This window comes from Pteropus alecto, unplaced genomic scaffold, assembly GCF_000325575.1.
Source record: "Pteropus alecto unplaced genomic scaffold, ASM32557v1 scaffold88, whole genome shotgun sequence".
Lineage (NCBI taxonomy): Eukaryota > Metazoa > Chordata > Mammalia > Chiroptera > Pteropodidae > Pteropus > Pteropus alecto.
Window position 1 is genome coordinate 18,141,466 of NW_006494611.1, and position 20,492 is coordinate 18,161,957.

Below are 20,492 nucleotides of genomic sequence, written 5' to 3' on the forward strand. Positions count from 1 at the left end.
CTGTTTATAAATTTGTCATAACTTATTAGAGTATGGAGTCTTCATGAGCTGAAACAGGTTCCCAATTTACTTTGCCTTTTATAAAAATGTCCAAGGTTTTAATGGATAACAAAAAGATACCAATGAAAACATGGTCTCCTTGTATAGATCAATTAAAACTGATCTATAGAAAGGCCAAGGCATGTGCAGAGCAGTTTGGTTGGGCTGCATCTCATATATTCCAGGCAGTAAAATAAATGCAACTAAATTTGTTCCCCTCTCCCCTCAGACTGGACTCTCCCCAATGAGGAAAGAGTAGGATTTACAGAGTCAAAAAAGAGTGAGGCATTCAGATCACTTTAGTTCAAGGTTGCCTTTTGTTTTCTTCAAATTCCTTCTGGATGGCTCAAGAAGTGCTTGTATTCTGGACAAACTATTTTCTCAGCAGCTGCCAACAAACAATTACTGCCTATTGTCTGCACTTTGGCCTAAACAAAGGTATGAAGGCAATTATGTAAAACTGTCTTATGCAGATATGGATATTACCTTCCCGGTCTGCCTCTGCACAGGGCAGTGATAAATTGCTCTGTGGCACCTCTTGGTGACATATTTCTTTGGAGAAGAGATAAAAAATTTAAAAATTGGCAAAACGAAGTGTTTTTCTTTATGGATACTGCATTTTCCTTATTTATATCTTCCTTATTATCAAGAGTAACTGTAAATGGGTTATAATAACTGATATTAAGCCTAATTCTCCTTTGGCCAGTCTGCATCTTCTTACCTTAGTAATTGATAATGAAGGGAGAGCTTCAGCCTCAGCTCGGACTTGATCCAGTTTGTTTTCTGGCACAAAGAGCTCGTGGATGCCTTTGATTACAGTATGGGGCACAATGTTCTGAAATGAAGCAGAATTGGTAACAATTTGAAATGCACACTATAAAAAGAATGCTTCAGTAAACAGATGATCTTTCATGATCTTATTAAATATTTTTTAAAAAGAGAGAAAGAGAAGAAAGTCAGTCTACCCACCTGCTCTTGCAGAAGTTCCACTACCTGCTGGACACAGTCGCTCACTGAGGACAAGTTGGTTTTAAGCACAAGCTCAGGCGTTTCAGGTTTCTCATAATCAGAATCGATGCCTGTAAACCCTGCAAAACAGAAAGGCGAGAAACACATCTGCACCAACAGAACCATCTTTTTAATCAATAAGGCATAACATGTGATGGAATAATGTGTTAAACTGAGAATTCAGATTATAATGGAAAAGGTCAAAGGGCCATCCTTGACCTCTGGCCATTCATGAGAAAATATACAGCTGTATTTTCAATATAGAACCCCCAAGTTATCCATAAAATCTGGCTCGTTAAGTCCAAGACCCCTGAAGCTGATTCGAATCGAAAAGGAAGACAAGAGGATGGAAAAACTCAGAAACATTCTTCCTACACATATGCTCATATATATTTATCCATTTTAGTTTTCTAAACTTTATTGCTTATGGCTGAGGCGATGGTTCTTGAAAAACCTGAGCCCGCATTTTAATGAAATGCGGCTAAAACATTGTGTATGCTACATGCAATTTTGGAAAACAGGTTTTGAAACTTCCAACAAATTTCTGGGGACAGATAGGAAGGATTGGTGACATATGTAACTGGCAAAGGTGCTACTGAGCTGGTTCTCCTACCTTTGATCTCCCCAGCTCGGGCACGTTTGTAGAGGCCTTTTACATCTCTGCTTTCACAAATGTTTAGAGGCGCATCCACAAATATTTCAAAGAATGGCAATCCAGTTGATTCATGAATTTTGCGGGCATTCTCACGATCCTAGAAAAAATTACACTTAAGAATGTAAGAGGTTTCACAGTGAAATTCTTCATCACAAAACATTGTGTGCTCTGAAGATAAACAGCTATGTGTTCCATAGCCTGAAGATAAACACTAGGGTTTGTGCTCTGCAGAGGTGGCAGAAAACTTATTCTTCAGAGAAAGTCCAGAAATTCTGCTCTAGTAAACATAGCTCTCAAGAGGACTTTCAGAGAAAACCACAGAAAATAATCTTTGCTAAAGTTCAGGGTTGGCAATGTGGGAGCATTTCATCCAAAGGATGTGTTCAAAGCACAGAGTGTCTGATTTGTAACTCACAAAAAATTCAAACAGGAAGAGCAACACTCCACCTCGCCGATTTCAACATTAAACATATAACCTGATGCTTTGTCAGCAGACTGCTGTTTTCTTTAGCGGGTTAAGCATTCTGACTTTTTGGAGAAATGAAATTGCAGAGATTTAGGTTTTCTTGTTTAACTGTTTCTTCCTTTCAGCTCTGGCCAAGTGAACCTTACCATTGTGGAGGGGTTTATGTCAACTGGTGCCCTGGCATCTGGAAATGAAGGACGGCTCTTTACATAACCAATATTAAAGAGAGGAAATGAAGTGAGGGGAAGAAGAAACAGTGGGGGAAATTGAAAGTTTCACATTCCTTTGCAAACCGCTCCCTGCCCCCCCACCCCCAACTCCTTTTCCTGGCGGTTTGAGAGGCCTGGCACTGTGTGTGGGAACTGTGTAGAAGGCCAAATCAGTTCACCTTTGCGAAAGGAGAAATGAAGCTGGTAATGCACACCAGACCAGCGTCGGCAAATAGTTTGGCCACCTCGGCAATCCGGCGGATATTTTCTTCTCTGTCTCCGGGAGAGAATCCAAGGTTTTTGTTAAGGCCATGACGGACGTTGTCCCCATCTAGGGAGTAGCATGGGATGGCATGGGAAACCAGGTACTCTTCCAGAGCAAAACTTATCGTCGTTTTTCCAGCACCTGAAAGACCTGTTCAGAACAGGCAAGACAAGATAGGCATTGATCCTGACTGTTTAAAAGTGACTAATTGGAACCTGATTCTAATTGCGACCTGATCCTAATTTTTACCTAATTTAAGTGTAAATAAACTCTTATTACAATAATCTGATTGATTTCAAATCAAAACCCTTAAAATCTAGGAAAAGCATAGTTTACTACAAGTCAAGTACTTGTATTTCTTTCAAATCTTGACAGATCTATTTGTCCCTATAGCCTTTCAAAGCAAGAGAGGTTCATAAATGGGGAGACCTTGCAGGTCGACGTATGGTCTTTGGTGTGTTCTGTGTTGCCTGAAGAATGTTTTAAAGATTAGAAAGTTGCACATACAAATCCAGATTTAGGCTTCTCTTAAAAAAACAACAACAAAGGATTTGGTGACTGTTCTCATATTCCCTTGCGACAGCAATCAGCAATAGTGGAGGGGACAGCCAGCTCTTGGAGGCTGGGAGGCCAACCTCCCTTGTGGGTACCACTAAATAATCATCTGGGAACAGAGTCATAGACTGTCCTTTTGTTTTCAAGCTTTTTCCAAAATGACTCTCAAAGCCTGCAGACAGAGAAGCATCCTGAGCTAGGTTGTGGATGTGTTTAAAGCTGCCATACACTCTTAGATGTTTGAAGGCTTTCCATGAGAACGGAGGTACTATGTGCCTTTTACCATGGTTTCAAAGCACAATGATTGGGAACACACTTTATAATTTCTATGTGAGGGAGAACATAAGGAGAAAGGGACAGAAATGCAACCTATCGAAATTACTTTAGAGTTCAAAATCTGAACTACCCTGGAAAAGTAGCACTCTAAAAATTCAGTTGTCCTAAAGATCTGTGAACCTGAAGAATAGTCCATTGTGCCTAACCACGGTCAGACAGCACCCGGGCATGGGAGAGGAAAAATTAGGAGGAAATACAAGAAGGTCGAGAGGTTACTACAGAGAAGACAGCAGGCAGAAAGAGGAAAAAGACAGAAGAAGTAAGCGAAAAGCCAGAAAAAGTAAGCCAAAAGAGGAAAGGAGGCTTGGAAAGAAAAGGTGGTATATAAAAAGTAAACAAATATTTTCCATATTTTAAAGTCGTGCCCTTGGCATGGGATCATTAGAAGAAATGGCTACATGAAGAATGTGTTGGCAATACAGTAAATTGCTGTTGAAGACAATGTCTTTTATGTAACTTTGTCTATCATGTAATTCATTGTCCATTAGCATTTCTGTCTGGTTGCAGGGTAGGAGAAACAGGACTCCTGAGTCTCTGCTATGTTCTCTCCCATCAGAAAATGAGAGAAAGAATAGAAATTTCTTTTGATTTTGATTCAGCTGTCAGGAAACCAAGAACTAAATCACAGAACTAGGACACTGGAGCAACGCTAATTACACTTATCAAGAGCTATACCATGGACTAGGCACCGGCTAGGTGCATATCTACTTTATTTCATTTAGTTCTGCCTACATCTCTATGAGGCAGGTACTGTTTATTCCTTAGAGAGGTTAATTGGCTTGTCCAAAGTCACATAGTTAATGTAGGTGGAGCTGGGACTCGAATCAAAGTCTCTGGATTAGAAGTTTTTGGTTTCTTCTGGCTGGCCTGGTCAATATCCTACCTCTATACTAGGAGAATATAAAATAAAGTAGGAAAAGACAATTTTTTCCAAGAGTAAGAAAAGACAGAGGAAGTACACTCTTTAGTTTTTTTTAACCTCTTCTATCAGCTCTTTTTCATTTTTTAAGGGTGTTCCACATTAGAAAAAATGGACTCTGTATGTCCCAATTCAAAAGTTGGGCAAGTACATGAAGGCAAACATCTCATGAAGACAATCACATAACAAAAGAGAAACATTTGGAACACAGCTGTGTTTAACTACTGCCCATCATGTCTCTCAGGAAGCTGGAGGAAACATTTCAGGAATCATGACAGGTGAATACTGCCTTTTGGAAGACAGCAGGCTCCTTCCTTGCCCACTGCCTATCGTCACCCTGGAAGCTGGAAAAAGTTGTTGTACAAGAGATGAATGAAACCAGAAAATCAAAGGCAAATGTCACAGGCCCTAAGGAAAAAAACTCAAAAAAGAAGAATGAGGCTAATTTAGACTCAGAATTCCACGAAAAGATGCAAGGCAGGTCCCTGCCTGCCATATTCTTTTAGAGTTATCTTCAGGTAAGAATGAATTAGCATTTGTGGACAGATAGTAAAACATAAGTTGATTTCATAATATGGATAAACATATCTTTGCATGTGGGCTCACCTCTATATGAAATATTATGTCTATAAGATGAACTTGGTTTTCCTTGTGAGTCTAGACTATGTTAGACTTATAGTCCCAGGAATCAACTTCCGCTACCTTGTACTCAGAGTATAAGGTAACAGCCCAGAACTAATTTCAAATCTATCACTAACCCTTAGCTTTGACATTCATTCTGTGGCTATAAAAACACAAGAAAAAAGAGATTTGGTTACTACAGTGGGAGTGAGTTATTTCTATACACAACGGGCAATCCTCAGCTGAAAAGAATAGAAGGAAATCACTAGTTTTCCTTCTTGCACAGTTTTTGTTTTTTTTTTATACTAAGTGAAATAGTCTTCCGGAATGTTAAAACATCAGAAAACAATAAAGAGTATCTCTAAGCATCCAAAACTTTATGGACAGCCAAATGCTTGATGTCAAATTAGGAAAGCCCCATTCATAACTGCCATTAAATATGTTTTGGCACAAAATTGAGAATTACGAAATTTCTTAGAGCTGAAAGGAAATGTCATCATCAACCTGTCCCATCTTTTCCTTCTAAAGAGGAGAAAAGTGAGAACTAGAGATGTTCCATGACTTGATCAAAGTCCTACTTCTCACTGATGGCAAGAGTTAGGACTAACACCCAGGCACCTCTCAGCTTCTTTCTAGTGTTAAACTAAACATGTAATATGTATAATATGTTACACTCATTTCTTTAAAATTGTGTCGCACATCAATTTTCAATGAAAAAAATATATATCTCCCGATATAACATACCTGTCAGCCACACTGTACACCCTCGGAATCCACCCCGTGTTCCAACTACTTGCCCTCTCTTATTTCTGCTCACATGGTGGGCCTGATAGACGACGTTGGTGGATTTCTGCTGGTTCTCCTACAAAAACAAGACCAAGCACAATATTTAATAAGATAATAGATATAATACGTATAAATATAACAAAATAATAGATTACCTGCATAGTCTTTCCTAACTGAAACTCCTCTTTTATAATTGACATACAGAGTAACGTTAAGTAATTCTACAATTTAGATACACAGCCTTTAGAAGACCCATCGTGACTCTTTGAAAGTATAATTTGAACGAGGCAATTATTGATGTAACGTAAAAGTTCTAGTTCCATGACATTTTAAAATGTGCGCCTTTAGGTAATGGTTAGGGGAATGTCTTTGTTTCTGTAAATACATGTTCTCCCCAAGTCCTATGGGCATGAACTGAAAATGACCCAGATACTCAAGCCACTGAAGAAACAAAAAGCAAAAGCCACTGAGGCTGGTTGAGCCCCACTCTCTACAGAGCCAGGGAGAGGTCCAGATCATAAAGCACTGAAGTCTGTAATACCCCGCTCACTCCCACCCAGACATCAGGGACTTAAGAGTTTAGTTCCCGAGCGGAAGTGCATAGGGCAACTTTTTCACAGGCATTAAATTCTGCTTTCTCTTTCCCCAGGGCCAGTAGGTGAAGTTTTTAATCTTTAAAAAAAAGCCCTGCAGAAATGGAAATGTACCGGCTATTAGTCTTGGGGTTAATTCAAATCCCAAATGTCTTTAGTTCGGCTGTAATAAAATCAGCCAAGTGATGACACAGATGATCTGATCCTAAACTCTGGAAGGTACATGTCTGATGAATTAAAAGAGGTAAAATGAGCCAATAAATTCAGTTTGGGGTGGACTCTTTTTAAATGACATGTGATCCAAGGCAGGTGGGGCAGAGGAAACCCATAACGGTGCTTAAATGAAAAGGTTGGGAACTACTCATATATGTTTTTGGTGTGGTAACTGAATTTCTAACAACAGTTGTAATCCAAGTTGTTGAACTATAAAAATCGATGGAGCCTCTTAAACACCATACACTTACATCCACCAGAGCTGAGAAAGCTCCAATATTCTTTGAGCAAGACCCAGAGAATCTTAGTAAATACTGGGCAACTTCTATATTCTGGAGCAAATTAAATCACCTTGTATGCCTCCTCCTTTGCAGGGGTGGGGGATACAGGAGGATACGGGTAGGACTATTTGGAGGCTTATAAGATAACAGATGTGAATATGCTCTGTAAATGGCAAAGTTCTCTACAAATGTGAATGCTGATAATGATTTTTCAGTGTATGCTCCCAACAGAAAAGGCTGGAGCCAGGTGGATTAGGACCAGGAAAACGGCTTCGAGACCAAGGGGGAAGGAGCCCCCTGCTGGCCCTTGGGCGGTCAGAGAGGCAGTACACATCAGTGAGGGTAGGCTTGCCAGTGAGGCACAGAGCCCAGGAAAGGGGCCAGTCAAGCAAGGAATGGGCAGTGTCAGAGGGAACCAAGAGGAAGATGTCGAAAGCTGGGATCAGCTAGGTTAAGTTATCTGAAACCTCCAAAGCTAGAGGCTCTAATCATCCATCAAGCAAACCTGGTAAGAACCTGAGACTTGGAACAGGTCGGGATATAGTTAATTGCCTCTCCAACAATGGCTTGGTTTTCAAAAATAGTTCAGAAACCACCAGAAGGAACTAGTCTAAAAGTATTTAATAGTTAACCTTTGAACTTTTGGGTTTTATTAACTTAATCTTAATCATAGGTGTTTATAGATTTTCTATCACTCCAGCAAACAAATTTTTTCAGGTGCCCCGGTACTGGGCTTTTCTGATTTAGGATGATATTTTGTTTATTTATCTCATATTTACCCTTGATTTTCTCCAAAAGGCAAACAAATAAAATAGAAGCAGATGTTTTGAATGGTATTTGAACTGCAAAGGGATCAAGTAGCTGAAAACTTCTTTTCCTTTTCTCCCTTCTAAAGAACATATGGTATTCTAAGCTTTAGGGGGAAAAGTGGCTGTTAGAAAAAGGTTGTCTCTATGAAAAACAAAACACGTTAAAAAAAAAAGTTTGTCTCTCTGTGTGTAGAAACAGAGCACACAGACACCCTGGTATCTCGTCTAACATGTCACTTAGCAGGAAGTGGCCTGGAAACCACGAAGTTGGTGACATACTTCTATTCCAGGTCTCTAAGAAAAATTTTGCAAAAATCCCTACCTTCTTCCAGCTCACTGACCCAGAAAAACTGCCTTCAGCATGCACAGGAGTAGGGTGATTATCAGTTTTACAGTCAAGCAAATCTGAGTTTGAAATCTACTTTGCAGCCTACTTGCACTTTGACCCTGGACATATTATTAACATTGCTGACTCTCCATTTCTGGCTCTGTAAAATGGGGCTAAGAATGGTTTCCTCACAGGGTTGCTGTAAGGATTAGATAAAATGATTTTCTATGTAAAGTATCAAAGAAAATATATGACACAAGGGAAAATCTTGAATCTGATGAGACCCAAGTAGCATTTAATTTCTAGAGAAATTATAGTAAAATCACTCAAATTTAGACATGTTCTAGGAATTTGGGCCTACTCTAAGGCAAGTCTAGGAAAGTGGGGCTCATGATCAAATCAGATGATGGACAGGACAGCACTTTATATGGAGTGAAGTCACACACACACACACACACACACACACGCGCGCGCGCGCATTGTCGTTGTTGTTGCTCTTCTAATTATCATTATCTTTGACCCAAAGCCCAGTCAGTATGTATGCCAATCTGAGGTGCACCAGTGTGAAGCCTCTTCATTCTGCCCCAAACTTACTGCTTTCCTGCTGGCTGTCTCAGTCATAAGCCCTTAGTTACCAGCTTGAGAATGGCCTTTCCTCTCGGTTAGCCCATGAACTCTTAGAGTCAGGAGCTCAGCGCACAGCCCAGGGTTGCAGTGTATCTCTCTGCCAGGTGTGCCTTTCACCCTTTGATGATACAGAAAGGGGAGTGCTAGAGAAGCTTCTGAAACTCAGGGTGGAGCAGGCTAAGTCATGGCAGAGAGCTTCAGCCTTGATTTTGCATGACTAGAAGAGGCGACATAGAGAAAGGACTTCAGATGATCTCATGATTGGGTGGGGCATCTCCAGGGCCAAATCTGAGCATGTGTCACAGTGAATACCATTATAGGAATGGTATAAGAGGAATAAGGTATTAGAGGAATAAGGAAGCTGGAAACTGTGTGCCAGTAATGAGTTTCCCAAGACTCAAAGGTTTTTTTTGATGTGTTTGTAATCTCTTCAATAAAAAATGAACAAATGGATTTGAATTTCCTCTACACTTTCCTGCTTCCTATGCAGTGCAAACAAATCCACTTTATTTCCCTAATTATGACTCCACTCTGACCCTTCGAACTGGGCTCTCACTGCTGTTGGGCTATAGGTTCATTGCTCTCTTGCTGATTTCCAAGCCTTCTTGGCCTTGATGTGCAATTTGAAGATTCATTTAAAGATTCGCTTTCAGAAAGCAGCAACTTCAGTAAAGGCTCTCTCAGGCTCAGAGCAGAAGCTCCACGTTCACATGCATTATCTTGCTTATTGCTCAAAATGTGCGTGCTAAGGAAGCTGGGCACTGTGACACATTTACAGATCTAAAAACTACTGGCTGACGTCCCACGCCTGGAAGATGCAGGACATGGAGCCAGGCTTCCTGACGTAAATGCAGGTGTTACTCCTGCCCGGGCATAACATCCAGTTTCTGGTTCCAGCTGTGAGACCTCTGTGTCATAGCTTCCTCATAAGGACTAAATGAGATCATGTGTATTAATTAAGGTTTTTGATACTACACAAAAATGTAAACAATTTAAAAAATCATTCTCCATTTTCATTACTTAACATGAGTAGCTTAAAATGTTTTATAATTACCTATCTTTATTTCTTTCCTTTCAGAGTACTTCCTTGGAGTGTATAAACCAAAGTGAAATGATTGAGTATGAAAAGTTACAAACTATTTCAAAGGTCTCATTAAGTATCACCAGTTCATCTTCTGAAAGACAGAGCCAAGTTACCAGGCTACCACAATATACCTTTTTCTAAATATTCCAAGGAATTTATTGCATTTGTAATTTTATTATTCTTCCCTCTAGATTACTTTGTGCTTATTTAGCTACTAGTAAAAATATGCTTGTTTCCATGTAATAAGTTACTTATGACATTTGCGTGTTTGGTCTCTCTTGCTATTAATTAACTACATTCTGGACAATGACCATATCTATTTTTAAAAATATATTTTGGTTCTTTTTCCCTATTTTTTATAGTAAAGTTTTTATTAATTATAATATACCTATTCACTTGCTTTTCTTTTGATATGTACTTTATTATATATCACATAAAATATTATATATAATCTATTATATCATATTAAAAGGCATTTTAAGAATACATAAAAAGATTCTTATTGTCTTTAATGTCTCCCTATTTGATTATTCATTATAGCTGGGCAAAATATACTCTTCAGGCTTCTATCTATTTTTATATGAAACTGTATTAATTTTGTGATACTTCTGACATTTTTAAAATGTGTCATAGGATTATATGGATCAATTTTATTTATTTTCCATAATTATATCCAGTGATCTCAATAAATGTTGTAATTCATTTCCTTATTACTTTAAAAATCTTTTAATAGTGTGAACCTATTTCTAGAATTCTTATGTATTTATAATTTATGTTTTCTTATGTATTTCTACTGAAGCTTTTTATTTTTAGTGTGGATACCTATGGCTGTGATAGTTGTTCTGTAATATGTTTTAAAATTTTAAAGATAAAATCTTCTTTTAAATTTTTTTTCAATTTTAGTTTATTCTAAAACACATTCTTCCATGGAAATAAAATTATTCAAGTTTTGTTGAGAACGTGTAATGCCTCACTATGATTTTCCCTGCTAGTCTCACTCATTCTCAAAGAACTTCAACATTGTAATACAGCAAAAGGAATCATTACCCGAAGATGGTCATAGTAATATTATTTATGATAGTGAAATCAAAAACAATCAAAATGTCCGTCAATTAAATAGATTATGGCACAACCATATGATAAATATGTACATCTATATTAATTGACATAAAAATATATCATGGTATATACCCAAATGAGAAAACAGGTTACAGAGTGAATTAATGTCAATTCCATTTTAAAAATATATATATTTATATGTATAAGGCTACAAAAAAATTTTGGAAAATAAAGGACAAAATGCTAATAGTAATCATCTTGACTTAGGTAATTCTAGATAATTATTTTTCTTGTTTCTATATTCTGATTTTTCTATATTAAACTTAGAAATAAGTATATATTTTAAATAAAGAATTTGTCAACCAGAAGATGGTGAAGCCAAATGGTTTGATGCTCAAAGGGTAACAGATGTGTGCGGATATAAGCAAGCCACAAGGTACAGTACAACCAACAGAACAATAACCAAACGAAATCAGCAAATTAAAAAACCATTAAACCTGCTATCTTGAGAATAAATCTTTGAGAAAACTAATCTCTCAAAGTCCATAATGAAGTACAGTACACTCCTGCGGAAAACCAGGCCACAGAGCAGGAGGTAAGGGGGGAGATGGGGATGAATGAGTGAAGCTTCATCTGAACTTGCAGCCGGTCCCCAGTGCAGCATCACCGCCCCAGCGCCACCTCAGATCGTCAGGCATTAGATTCTCATGGGAGCACTGGTCGCTGGTGCCAAAAGGGTTGAGGACCGCTGCTTTAAAGTACAGTCCATGCCACTTGATTATGGTGGTTGTAAAATCTGTAAACTGCTGAACAGCAGGAAGACCACCATACTCAACTTGATGCAATCACTACCCACTGGACATTTAAGGTTCAACTCCAATCCTGTAGTTATTGGTAGATAAGGAAGTTTTAACTGAAAAACTGTCACTAAATTCAAAACTGATCATATGTTTTAAGAAGGAGTTTACTTTGAGGAAAATATTGTAAGGTATCCTCAGTAAAAATCACCAGCTTCATAGGATTATACTTTGTGTTGTAAGGGAAATAACCATATAACCAAATAACCATATCAAGTAGCCAGTGACAAAACCCTAGTTGTGAAAATTGAGGCAAATTCCTGATAAGAGCGAATGAAATCATTTGTCAAAAAGCAGTTATTGGACAATACAGAAATGGCCCAAATATGGAATTTATAATTTAAAAGTGTGATTTCATGAAAAAAGTTTTAAGATGAATGTAAAATTTTCTTTAAGACCAAAAATGATCATTTTTACCAATTCCTACCACAGAAGAATTTATTGAATAGGCTAAATCTGTGAATAAGAAAACAATTTAAGGGGAAAACATACCCACAACTAAGTTTTGCCTTTTAGAAGCCATCATTATGAAATAAACCACAGACTGATGTCAAATGGACAAGAATTTGAACGCTGTGAAAAAGTGAAAACCAAAAAAGTACAAAGGGAAGGCATAATTAAGGCATCTTTTTTTAAAAAAAAAAAAATGCCAGATGGCTTTGCTTATGAAAATATTTTACAGTATTCAATTTTTTTCCAAAGCATCTGAAAAACAGGCAAATTGTTGGAAAACCCTGGATGGCAAAATCAGACAGTTTGCACACATCATTCAGATGTTTGCCAAGGAAAATGAAGAAGCCCCTCTCCTCATGGGATTGCACATGGTGTTAGAGGCCCTCTAGATTCGGTGCATCTGAAACAGGACGACGGGAGATTTCATCATGATACTCAGAACCACGTGCAATTGAAAATGTATGAATCATTTATTTCTGGAATTTTTCATTTAGCATTTTCAGACTGTGATTGACCTGGGTAACCGATACCACCGATAAGGGGTCCGGGCCTACTGTAAGAGTTCTGCGCTTTCGGTCTTAATTCTGCTCACATGCCCTAGGAGTCTGCCTGGTTTTCCTTTGACTACAGCCTCTGAGTGAACTCGCTTGCAGCCCCACGAGTCTCTAGTCTCCAGCTGGTACATACAATTCACTAGATTAATCCTGACACACCTGGTCCACAGCCTCTCCTAAAGCTCCCAAAGCATAGGCACACTGCTGCTCCTTGGTGCCCTCCGGGTCGGGGGTTGGCATTTAGTCTTTAGTCTTGGTCCAGAACCAGTTGCCTCAACTGTATCATGCTCTCCAACAGAACTTGTTCTGGGTCCTTCTGGCTCATTTTTCACTAACAGCCACATTTCTCTCCTCAGCCCCTCCTGATGCTGTGAACTGCTTCTCCAGCTATGACCTTTGCTTGTCTCTTGACCATAATTTGACATCTCCTTCTGGCTACACTGCCCTCTGCTGCTGTGGGTAAAGACTTTCCTTAGCCTGGCCTGGGGTTTTGGACCTTATTCCTGAGCACAGCCCCCCATGAACTGTGTTCCTTCTGGGCCTCCTCAAGGTTGTATAAAACATCCATCACATATTACCTCCCCCTTGGCTCAAATCTCATTAATGATGTCCAGTTCTAGCGCTGCCTCTTTCAAATGACAATCACATTAATTTTCTAATACACTCTTTAATCATTTAACTTTTATATTCAAAATTTTCGATGGCTCCCTATTAACCACAGAATGAAGTCCTAATTCTTAGCTTGGCATATAAGGCTGTCCATTAGCTGGCTCCACTGACTCTTTCAACCATATTTTCTATCAGCTGCAGAAAGTTCTGTTCCAAGCAGGAAGTCTACTCAACATTTCCTAAACACAGCTTGCTCGTTCTGGCTTTGTACCTTTTCTCACTCAGCTCATCCTACCTGGAATAATCTTTTCATACCCTCCACCTATCCACATATTGCCTGTTTTTCAAACAGCACAAACCCCACAGGCTCAAGTTGCTTTCCTGATGCTTCTCCCCTAAAGTCCTATAGCCATTAGATTCTGTGGCACTTGCCTGGATGTTTTAGACTTATGTCTAATGTTTTTACAGACTTAGAGACTTAAGTCTTATGTTTTAGACTTCACGGTCAACCCCGCATGGTGGGGGCCATAGTAATATAGCTTTGATTTCCCGACAGGGATCAGCTAAGAGGAAATGATATGGATTTTAACACTGGACAGTTTAGAGTCAGTTCAAATTCTGGCTCCATTAGAACCTAACCTCCCTAAATCTTACAAAATGTAGGATTGTAATTCTTGCTAACTGTTGTAAGGATTAAAAAGAGCTAGAAAATATGGAGCACATGGACGTCATTAAATGATCGGTAAATATTTGCTAAATGAACAATAGAAGTTTAACAGTTTGTTGGCTGACTGAGTGACGTGAATGTCTTCAAACAACCTCTGTTTCTCATCAGCACATATGCTTTAGTATCAGTACTCAGTAAGATTGCATATTTCCAACTTCAGTTACAGGCACCTTTGTGTTATGTGCTGAAGTCTTCTTAAAGTGAGACCTGCTGTGTCCTAAGTCTTCTCACAGATGCTACTACAGAACACAGCCAAATATTAAAATAAACGGAGCTCCCATTCATAAATGCATTTGTAAAATATACTTTGATATCTGTATCAAGGAACTATGTATAACAATTTGTGGTTATAGTTTCTGGTGAGTTTCCCATATTTTTTGAGAATCAATTAAGCTAATGTGACCCAATGCATTTCAGTTAGTGCTGACATCCAAGTCATCACCCAAGTCCAATAAAATATTAAACTGGACACTTAGATAATACACTGCTTGAATAAGTTAAATGAGCCACATTTAACTCTCTGAGCACACCCTCACATGGATTATTCCACTGTTTTTTCCTCCACAAATATGACATAAGCAATCCAAAATAGCCAACTAAAACGGATATTATTGTGAACTAAAAGAATCCTTCGGCTTGAAATAGCCTGAAACCACCATTCTGAAAATTTTACATCGACAAGCTGGCACATGCAAATTACTATGCTGTACACCTGAAGTTGAAAATTGTCAACTGAAATTGAAAAATAAAACATTATTTAAGAAAAGAATATATATATAATATTAGAGAGTTCTAGGGTTACTATAATCAGTAGGGAAGGTATAGAATTGACATGATTAATAAAAAGAATGCTTTTTGATGTATAATTTGCAACTTATATGATTCAAGCTTCATCTTCTCAGAATAAATGTAAAATAGAATGGTTGTATTCTCGAAGTCCATAAATCTATAGCCATCATGGCATATTTTTGTTTAATAATGCTTTTCATACTTGTCAGCATTATCTCTACTATTTGGAAATGAATACACTCTTATTAGCAACTTAGTCAATTTATTTGATTTTACTGAGCCTTGGTGTCTTCTTACATATAATGAAAATAGTAACCATATATCACGTGGTTGTTTGGCCTTCCTATTACCATTTTACTGTTCTTGATTAGAAGGCACTGCCTCCCGTTCAACCATCAAGAGCGGACCCAGAGAGGCATTTCCCTCTATAAGGAAGAACAACGCAAAGGGCATTTGTGAAAGAGCCAGATTAATGTCTTTCTTGAGACTCACTGTCATTATTATTAGGAGTAGAGGACTCTAAACCATTGCAATATGACTTCTATACCTACCAGTAGGTTCAAACAGATTAATATATTATTGCAGGTAAGTGCTTTTGGATGCCAGGAGTCTCATAGTCTCTAGCACACTTCACTTTCCTCCTTATGACTCTCTTCTGTTCCCAAAGCTTTGCCTCTCATCAGTATGCTGTAGGCTGCCAAATCTCTATCTCTGGATATCTAAATGCCTAGCATATATGGTCCCCCAGAGCCACTGAAACTCAGCATGATCAAGACAAAATTCATTTTCTTGTCATCACCCCTTGCGCCCCTTCCAATATTCCTCACCACTTGCAATGGCCCATATTTCTCTCCATTATTTAAACTAGGAGTCATCCTACTGCCCCCACCCTCGTTTAAAAGAAGATCAATCTATCATTAAGTCCTGGCAATTTTAGCTAAGAAATACCCCTCAAACCATCCCACTATTGTAATTTAGCTAATCGCTCTTGAGAACCCCTGTGACATCCTTCAAACTGGACTGCCTCTCTCCTCAGTGGAACATTCTCCCCCTTGCCACACAGTAAAATTCTCTTGCTTAAAATCTCTGATGTTCTGTAAAGCCCATAGACCTCACATTGTGGCCATGACCTCCTTTTTTAGCTTTACCTACTGCCCTTCTTGGCCTTAATTCCATAAATCCATCGTAGAAATCCCATCTACCTGTCCAGAATAAACTTGCTTCTGTGCTTTCACCCATTCTCCTTATTTGGACTGTCCTCTCTACTTATCTGCTTACTCACTCATGAAGGTGTGACTTATACATTATCACGAGAGGCTTTGGCTAATCTTCCCACCCAAAGACAGACTTAGCTTCTTCCTCTGAACCCACAGGATCCTGTTTCTGCTGATAATCTCATTTCCCTAATTTCCTTAATTGTAAGACTTTATATTTGTTAAAATATAGATTCCCGGCACCCTCCCCAAGAGATTCTGATTCAATCGGTCTGGGTTAGGGCTGAAGAAACTGTAGTTTTTTTTGTTTTTAAAGTATTTCAAGTGATTTGAATGCTTAGGCAAATCTAGGGAACACTAAACTATATTAGAGAATTTATGTTAATTTTGGTTATTTGTCGACACGTCTGTCTGCTTCACCAGATTATGAGCTCTGTAGAGTGCTCTACCTGCATTTGTCTTGGAATCCATGTGCCTGGGATATTGGAGGCATTTAAAATTTACTGAATGAATGTTAAGCACTTTCACTCAAACTAATTGGTCACGCCCATTATAGTTCATAAAATCTGATTAGTTATTCAAGTAGCTATTATAGGCAAAGGTAGAGGGCAAGGTGCTGAAATAGTATTGGAAGAACCCTGGCCAAAGTGGAAGGACTGGGTAAAAAGAATGCTAAATTTTTTTTAAAACTCTGGGCCAAAGTACAGATTCGGGGGCAGCTGTACCTGTTAGTACTGTCAGATGAATTCAATCATATTAACTAAAAATCATGTGCAGAAAGACGGATGCTCTTGCCCCCAACTCTACCTCCCTTGACTGGATGTATGTTCCCTTGAAGAAGCAGAATGGCATACAGGTTAAGGCACGAGCACCACGGCCGGAGTGATTGGTTGTGCACCCTGGTTCTTCCAGCTGCCAGCTGCATGCCATCGAGCAAATTATTTAATCTATTAGTTCCTTCATTTGTAAAACATTTTTCATAACAGTTGCTGCATTACTGAACTCTTATGAGGATTATATGATAAAAATGTACATAAAATAGCCCAGGGCCTGGACAGTAGTTAAGCCCTCACTAACTGTTAGCTAAAATAAGAAAAATGGTTGTTATTAATAATAATTAAAATATGCATTACCAATAAAATAATTATAATAATTAGGTAAATGATAATAGTTAAAATTATTGACAGTCCTGTGCTTCTCTCTGTTCAGTCTTCCTCTGCCATGCAACATGTAGTATAGAAAGAAGTCTAAGGATTTCCCTCAAAACTCGGGGGCATTCTTTTTTATTTTCCAGCTGTGAAAACCTTCTTGTGCCCAGCTATTTCTAACTCAGCACAGAGCAAACAGCACATGGTCCTCTCACCCATGTGCAGAATGCACAGTTGTGTCTGCTGACTAAAACATATGCAAAAATAGCTGCAGTGGTCCATCCCTTACCTGTCATGGAAGCTTACAGTTTCTAAAGCCATGCCCGAGCCTCACTCACAAAGTACAGACGAATATGGCACATCTCGTCACATCCATTTCATAGATGGTAAAACTTAGGTTCAAAGATGTGAAGTATTTTGTCCAAGGTCACACAGCTGGTCACTCAGAGCAGTTTTAAATCAGATAATTAAAAAGATTACATCACATTCGGATAAGAATAACATTCAACTTCCTATTCAATCATCACTTCTTTTTAAAGTGGGAATAACTTTTCTTGTATTTAGAATTTGGACGCTTTACCTAAGTGGGTTAGTCTAGCAAGTAAATTAACCAATTAAAATCCAAAATAAGTTAGTATTAGTCACATCATCTTTTTATATATGTGAGCTTGTGTTCCCACCTAGGTTATAAGTGTCATAAATTCATCATATTCTATACTTCTTTTTTTCCTTTGTTTCAAAAAATATTCATAGAGCCAAAGACTGTGCTAGGAGAAGTGGGTACGACAGTGAAAGAGATACACACGAGGCCTGTTCTGAGGCTCCTGAGGTCATGTCTGGGACGAAACATCATGCAGAAAGCACTCAGAAAATATTAACTGATTGAAATTGTCTGAAACCATACTGAAAACCTTGTTAGAGTTGCCAGATTCAACAAAATAAAAATATGTTATGTCCATGCAATATTTGGGTCATACTTATACTAGAAAATTATTTGTTGTTTATCTAAAATTCAAATCTAACTGGACATCTAGTATTTTATCTGGCACCCGAGTAGGGCTTTACTTCTCAGAAAATAAGGCCTAGTCTTGCTTTTATTATTTACATAAGCCATTCGAACACTAAAGATGTTAATCTCTGATCCTCATTCTTTTTTATACTCCATTTACAAAATTCTCTCTTTAGAAAGTCTTTTCAAGGGAATGCCCTTCTTCTCTGATGTCAATCAGAGGAGAAAAGATGGCTTAAAGTCTTGGTTCCAAACTATTAGCTGCTAAAAACAACTATATTACAAGAGAACAGTAGGTTTTACTTCAAGAGACTAAAGTTTTACAACCAGTTCTGAAATTTCAGATATAATTTTTGGAAGTTTAGGTAAATATTCAGGCAACATCCTATTTTAAGAACTTGCAGCTTTCACACATTACTTTAAAATTAGCGTTGAGCAAGTTCATTGGCTAGGGGGTGGCCAAGCTGAAATACAGAATTGGGCTGTAAGGTGGACAGAGGGTGTGCAGTGTGGCACCAAAATTATATGAAGACATTGGGGAGAAGAGAAGGCAATTTCATAATCGAAGGAGACTAAACTCAGACATCCCTAAATAGCTATACCCTCCCCCTCTATCGACCAATGAGTAAAATAGCGTTTTTGTTGGAAAACTGCCACTCTCCTGGCTGGCAGGCCTCATAGGTTCCACGAGGGAAAGGAGTGTCTGGAAAAAAAAGGATGAAGCTCTACAGAGGAGAGGCTGCACATTCAACTTTGCTAAAATGCTTTTAGAAAAAATTTTTTTAAAAATCTACTTGTACATATGTGTACCACCAATTTTGTCATTAAAAAAAAAAAAAATCTTCCATTTGGATTTGAAGACTGTCAAAATTACATATTTTCCAAAGCAAGAAACAAAGTGTATCATTTGCCCTCCCGGGTAGGAAATCTCTAGCCTCTAGGAATGAAACGTAGGCCTCCTTAATATGCTCTCTGGTCATCACACAGCAAAGACCCCACAAACTTCTGCACTGTTCTAAGATGGTCAAGGAAAGATGCAGGAGCAGAGCACCTCATTTCCTACTGGAATTTGGGAGTGGGTGGCCTGATTTATGTCCCTCCGTTTGCATCCAGGGAAAGGCCCAGAACTGACCTCCTAGCAACTTCTTGGTCCTGGGCTGCTGACATAAGCCTAGGAAATAGATCTTTCTTTTTAATGTTCATCTGTAGCCTCTACTTGAATGTTTTTCAGGAAGCAACAGGAAGAAAAATGCATTCGTGAACATTTTTTCTAAAAAACATAAAATGTGAGTTGATATTTCTTTTCTTACAAAAAGAGAAGGCTCAAATATAAGAAGAACAATTCCTCAGTACAGGAAAAAATAAACAAACAAACAAACAAACCAATAAACCTAAAATAGTCTTCAAGTTTCTTCATAGTCTATGTGACAAAAGTGGAGCCTAACTAGTTAAAGCCAAGGACATACTAAAAATTCTTTTCAAAGGAATGCACATGTGAGCTGCTCCCTAAGGACTTATGCAAATAACGCAAATAAAATAATGTGCTAAATTCTCCTTTCAAGAGTCAATTCAGCATTTAAATATGCTTTTGAGATGGGTGCAGGTGCAGCTTGAGCCTACACAAGATTTATCAGCAATTCAGACATGTCAGGTGAACTAATGGGACCACTGAGCAGAGCCCTTACTCTAAGCACAGTAAAGCTGACCTAGGAACAAAGCTAGGGGAATGGATGAGGACATATGTAGCCTGGTGACAGACATGTTTGTCTTCTGGTCCAGCTTCCACAGCCTCCACAGTCGAATCCTTTAAAAGGACAAAAGAAAGGCAGAAACAGATCAGAGACCTGCTTCACTAGAGAGCTCAGTTAGGTATTGAGGCATAATAGAGTGAGGGTGGAGAATGGGGGCTCTGAGTCAGGCTACCTGGGCTAAAGGCCTGGCGAGACCACAATGACCTCTGTAACCTGAAGTAAATAAATTCTAAAGCTGCTCAAAGCCTCAGTTTTCCCATCTGCAAAATGGACAAGGTAGTAGCACCTACCTCACGGGGTTGTTATAAATATTGAAAGACACTCAACTGCCATTTAGCAGTAGTCTGGTAAATAAACCACGGTGTCTTTACACAAAAGAATAGTACACTGCAATGAGAATGAACAAATTACGATGACACACAAGAATGGATCTTACACAGTGTAGAAAGAGGCCAGACGTGAAAGGAGAACATACTGTATGATTCCATTTATCTAAAACTCAGAAGCAAGCAAAGCAAATAATCTATA

At 38.5% G+C, this 20,492-nt stretch overlaps 1 protein-coding gene across 2 annotated transcripts in view; it reads right to left on the reverse strand.

Annotated features, from left to right (window-relative positions):
• PAPSS2 (3'-phosphoadenosine 5'-phosphosulfate synthase 2) overlaps positions 1–20,492 on the reverse strand; it is a 63,871-nt gene that overhangs the window by 21,115 nt on the left and 22,264 nt on the right. For both annotated transcript variants that reach the window (XM_015599934.2, XM_015599933.2), the window contains exons 2-6: positions 5,818–5,935; positions 2,557–2,792; positions 1,661–1,799; positions 1,009–1,127; positions 761–874 (exon numbers count right to left, since the gene is read on the reverse strand). In XM_015599934.2, the coding sequence (XP_015455420.1) occupies positions 761–874; positions 1,009–1,127; positions 1,661–1,799; positions 2,557–2,792; positions 5,818–5,935 (726 nt within the window). The remainder of the gene's footprint in view (positions 1–760; positions 875–1,008; positions 1,128–1,660; positions 1,800–2,556; positions 2,793–5,817; positions 5,936–20,492) is intronic.